This window comes from Amphibalanus amphitrite, unplaced genomic scaffold, assembly GCF_019059575.1.
Source record: "Amphibalanus amphitrite isolate SeventyFive unplaced genomic scaffold, NRLGWU_Aamphi_draft 002015F_arrow, whole genome shotgun sequence".
Classification (NCBI taxonomy): domain Eukaryota; kingdom Metazoa; phylum Arthropoda; class Thecostraca; order Balanomorpha; family Balanidae; genus Amphibalanus; species Amphibalanus amphitrite.
Window position 1 is genome coordinate 3,123 of NW_024883508.1, and position 5,287 is coordinate 8,409.

Here is a 5,287-nt window from a genome sequence, read left to right on the forward strand (position 1 = left end):
GTTCCTCGCTAGAACACTGCATACTATTTCTTCAAAAAACAAAATCGCAAGAACGCAACGGAAGCAACTTTACAGCTGTTTATAAGTGCAAGTCAATATAAAGGGGAGATTCTATAACTACGAGCATAGCTATATAATAAAATAACTTTTCAGACATAATCCAAGAGCATCTTTTATCAGTTGTAGGTACTCGGCACTAAATCCAGTAGAAGAATAATAGCAACGTTTCATGACAGTTGTTCACGTCCTCACATTCAGAGAACAACGATAAGCAGTTCAACATCGGATCAGCGAATCCAACGAATTCAACGAATCTAGCGAATGTTTGGTACAGAGACGTTCGTTGAGGAAAATACATTGAGCTGAACGAATATGACCGTTGAAAGAGATATGCGTCGTTGAAAGAGATATCCGTCGTTGTATGTAAAATGACAAGTGTTAATGAGATGGGGCGTCGCTAAACTAGTCATTATCCTACGCATGTGGCAGCTCATACAATCATGATTATGTACGGTGAACCAAAATGTAATACGCGACAATCTAAAATTGTGTTACGTCGTACACTAGAGTTGATGCCTCGACCATGGATGGGCAAATAAACGTAGCATCAGCACTACGCTATCGCTGCTTGCAAGCAAAAATGTTCTACGCCTTTCACACGATTGAAGATTCTAGTAAAATGGACGGAATAGCACGCACGGCATCATCATAAATCTAGAGAAAACACGTTCAAAAAGGTTCATCATTCAAATCCATCGACCTTCGGACGGAAGACAGCACAGCACAGTCAGTATACGGCTGATCAACGAATCACCTTCTTCGTGAGATTCTTATCGAAAACCTACCACGTTCTTCAATGATCTTCTCATCGGGGGTAACCCCGCACATATCGCCACGAGCCTCGATACACTTTCTCCATCTCCGACCGCCGCGCCATCTATACGCCAAGCCCCACCGCTCGCCCTGCCACCTATCGAGCGGCTCCAAAAGCAGTCAGAAGCACCACCAACGCTGCTGCCGAGGCCGCGAGAGGACTGGCCGGCTTCCCGGCGCCATTACAGCCATCCTTGGCTGCGCAGGTACACACCTCCGTGTAGATATCGAAGGTGCCCCACTTGTGTAGACAGAACCGTTCGTCTCCGCCGATCCCTGGCTCGCCGACGCGGGCACAATCGCGGATGACCCGCCATTGGCCGTTCACTGAGGGAGGTTGGAGAGTGGTGTTAGAGCGAATGGGGGATGGGATGAAGACGAGGGTAGGGGTGGAGTGTAAAACGCAGTTCACACTTGCCCGTAAGGTCTGCCGGTGACGGGCCCGACACCGTCAAAACGGCCGAAACCGACGGAGTGACGGCCGTCAGGTCGACGGGCATGTGTGAACCGGCAGCGTTTGACGGCCGGCAACAGCTGACTGCGCCGGCGCCGGACCTGACGGCCGTCGCTTTGGAAAGTTCAGCAATGTTCAACTTTTGACGGTGACGGGCCCGTCGGTTTGACTGTCTTCGTGTTGGAAGAAGAGGAAAAGGAACCTTCTCATGCAGCATGAAGCTTATGTGCATTTTCGAGATTATTTATACCATTTTCCATCCATTTGTTGAGATGAAAGTGTTTATTACGGCACGATATCTTGAGATTCGATCCCCGATTTAAATCAGCAAACCGATGTGTCTTTCATTTAACTAAAATTGCAGCACTATTGGACATAAAAATGTAAATGCATGGTATTGTATTTCTGCAATTCAAAGAATATTTTTAACCTCTCGGCCTCTACCGTCCCCCCCCCCATCCCCTTCGTCCCCTTCCCCCACCTGCGTCAATCTCGAAAATGGTGCGCCATTTCTGTCACACCATATGGCAGCCAATGGGAGCTACCAAATCTCAACTTTCGTTTGACGGGCTGCAGGCCGTCAGGTCGACGGTGACGGGCCCGACACCGACAGACTGACGGTCATGTGTGAACTGCGTTTAAGAGAGGGGTAATTGGGCGGTGTTTGGTAGAAAGGGTGTCTGGAAGAGGACTGGGTTGTATGGAAGATCATGTAAGAGAGACAAGGATATCTGAACTTTCAAGCAAGGACAGTTTACATAACACACATGCATTGTGCTAGAGGAACAGGGCTGGATGGAGATAGACTGGTCTTAAATGGAGGATGAGGTTTCTGTTTTGGGACATGGATGAGTGAGCCACATTGAATAAGCATAGAACAGCATTATGCACACAAATACTGAAGCTGACAGGTTATGGCAAGAGAAAATGTGGCCCAACACAACTGAAAGACATGCATACTTCACCCCCCTGAATCCATAAATTAAATCTATCCTTGCAAGTTTCCATTCACCTTTTCAGTCACTCATAACTGGGCCTGAATCCATATAATAAAATGCAAGACAAAAAAAAAGTAACTCAATCAAACAGCCAGCAGAGGGGCAAGCCCACATGAACCTACAAAGTATAAGCCAGTCATCACACTATCTAAATTGCCACACCTTTTTGTGTCCATCTAGAGTTCTGCTATGGTTCCTCACCAAACTTCTTAAAAAAAGGAAAAAACACACCTTTCTGTCTGATTTTCCGGCACATTGTCGCCTTCACTCTGGGCAGGTGGCGCCTCTCATCAGCCTTGTCACACTCCACCTTGTAGTAGGTGTTGTTCTCGAATGGGTCGCCGCAGCTTGGGTCCTCCCGTGAGTTGCACTTCCAGCACTGGATACCGGCAACTGCAGGAGAGCAGGCCATCAGTGATAATACCACATGGACATGACAGGAGCAGTTTCTTTAGATGGATTTTAGCTGCATTGTCAATGAAATTGGGCAAGGATTAATTACACAAGGTAAATTAAATGATTTAGATTGAAAATCAAATGATATTAGTTCTGTGTAGTTAGGATTTTAAATGACCGTTTCCTCGAAAACTAATTGAAAATTCAAAAAAAGTAAATATTATATTGTTTGGCAAATTTTTGAACAACATTTCATTCTCAAGCTTGACAATCAATTGTTTAAAGACAATTGTCAATTGTTTAAAGACAAAGACAATTGTCAACTGTTTCATGTGGCTTGAGAATGACCTGTTGTCGTTGTTCAAAAATTTGCCAAGCAATATAATATTTACTTTTTATTGAATTTCCAATTAATTATTGAGGAAACGGTCATTTAAAAACCTAACTACATACATCAAGATGCTCCTCGCTAGAGCACTGCATACTATTTCTTGATATTAGTTCTGACTGAAAACAATTCAAAAATGGCATCAAAAGACCAAACTTAACTTAAATAATCATGCAAATATAAGAAACCTAAATTTTCATACTATCAACACATTTCACGCAACTGCTTTTACCAAACTTCGGTATCAATTCTTACCAAAATTAGGATAAATCAGCTGCAAGATGATAATCAAAAGCAGTGTTGCACTGATAACCCGCAGAAGCAGTGGAGGCATGGTTATCGAATTTAGTAGGAGCACAAGATAACTTCAAAGTCAGCCTTGCAACACAATATGAGCTCTCCTCTGGATAATTGCACAAAAGATGAATAATAATGAAGGAAGCAAACAAATTATTTACAAAAACAGTCCAAGCACCACACGAAAATTCAATTTTGGCGACACACCCAAATTATTCGCAACTGAAACAGCTGCGCAACATATGCAACGCCTATTTTACTGCCATATTCAATTAGGTTTGAATGAAGCTACCATATTTCCCCACTCCCCTAGAATATGATCTACCTATAGGACCAGGGATGCGGAGCCGGAGCCGGAGCCGGAGCCGGAGCCGCCGGAGCCGGCACATTTTGCCCGGAGCCGGAGCCGGAGCCGGAGCTGTCAAACAATATAGCCCGGAGCCGGAGCCGGAGTCGGAGCCGCCAAAAAGGGGGGCGACTCCGGCTCCTTTTCTTAAAGGGACACTCCCACCTTAACATTAGTTTTGAGTTGAGATAGCCAAATTGGTGGCCATGGCCTGCAAATACCGGTTTGGGCACTCACAACATCGACAAATGCTTTAATTCGGAGATATGGAATTTCAAACTTGCAGTTTTCGGATTCTAAGGGGCTAGTGCATTGGTATGCCCCCTTAGAATTTGTGACGTCAGCGGAGATCTAACGATTTTTAAATCTTTTACTAAAACGTTTGGTAGCACGCGGTGGTATATGCTGCTTTGCGCGCAACAAATGCCGCACTTTCAAATAAAATCTCTAGGAACAGCGGAGATCCCAAAAAGTAAACAAAAGTAAAAGTCTAATATCTTGAAAACCGGTGAATATTTTTCGATGAAATTTGGTAGATATTCGTTTTCGCTCTTTCTGAACCGAGCGACATCACTTTCGTGCCAATTCATTAACTTTTTTGAAGGTGGGAGGGTCCCTTTAAGAGGAAACAATTATTCACCTAGTTCGGTTTGACAGTAGGTGCAAGGCGTAAAACAATGTGGTATTCAAAATAGCCTTCTTATACAAATACGGAAGCAACGTGTACCAATCCCATCGCCTTTTTTCTTCCACCCGTATTTAATTGATCGCATGGGGGATGTACTGAGTAGAAGCCGGAGCCGGAGCCGCCGGAGCCGATGCCGGATCATTTTACTCGGAGCTGAAGCCGGAGCCGGAGCCGCCATGACATTTCACCCGGAGCCGGAGCCGGAGCCGGAGCCGATTTTTTTCTCCGGAGCCGGAGCCGGACATAGACATAGACATAGACGTGTATTGAAGCCATCCACGATACACTCGTGGCTATTACGGCCGCTCGTACAGGGCTAAAACTCTGCATGGGAGACATAACATAAAATAACGTGATAAATACGCTCAAAGCCCGTACACACAAACAAACATACACATGCACTCATACAGACTCATGGCCGCTGTCTAAGTCACCTCGCCTCCCCGTAGGTGGGATTGGAGGTGCCGACCAAATAGGTGGGCCGGTAGACGCGTCAGTTCTGACGGGAGCTGGTTGTAGGCGAGGGTGTGGTATTCAAAAATGTGGTATTCTAGCCGGAGCCGTCTGAAATTTCCACGGCTCCGCATCCCTGACCTATACACATATATGTACCTCACCATCTTACCAATACAGAATTTTGAGGCTTATAAGACCTGTGGGGATCTGACCTCATCGAGCTTCGTGACAGTCATGAATCTTGGACTGGGATGTCGAAGGATGCATCACTCCAGTGAGAGTCGAGATAGGCTTGGCAGACGTAGAGAGGACTGCAGAGGCAGGAAGCGCGTTCCAGTCGTTGATGCCTGATGGTGCACTATGCAGGCCGCAAAACCGTAGAGTTTCTCCT

General features: G+C 45.6%; 1 protein-coding gene across 1 annotated transcript; it reads right to left on the reverse strand.

Annotated features, from left to right (window-relative positions):
- Nucleotides 1-290: 290 nt before the first annotated feature.
- On the reverse strand, nucleotides 291-3,637 carry LOC122376098. The gene is made up of 3 exons (XM_043355793.1): nucleotides 3,365-3,637; nucleotides 2,557-2,718; nucleotides 291-1,200 (listed from the first exon to the last, which is right to left on the reverse strand). Exons 1-3 carry the CDS (start codon nucleotides 3,441-3,443, stop codon nucleotides 971-973), a joined length of 471 nt encoding a protein of 156 aa, XP_043211728.1. The 5' UTR covers nucleotides 3,444-3,637; the 3' UTR covers nucleotides 291-970.
- Between the last annotated feature and the right edge of the window lie 1,650 nt (nucleotides 3,638-5,287).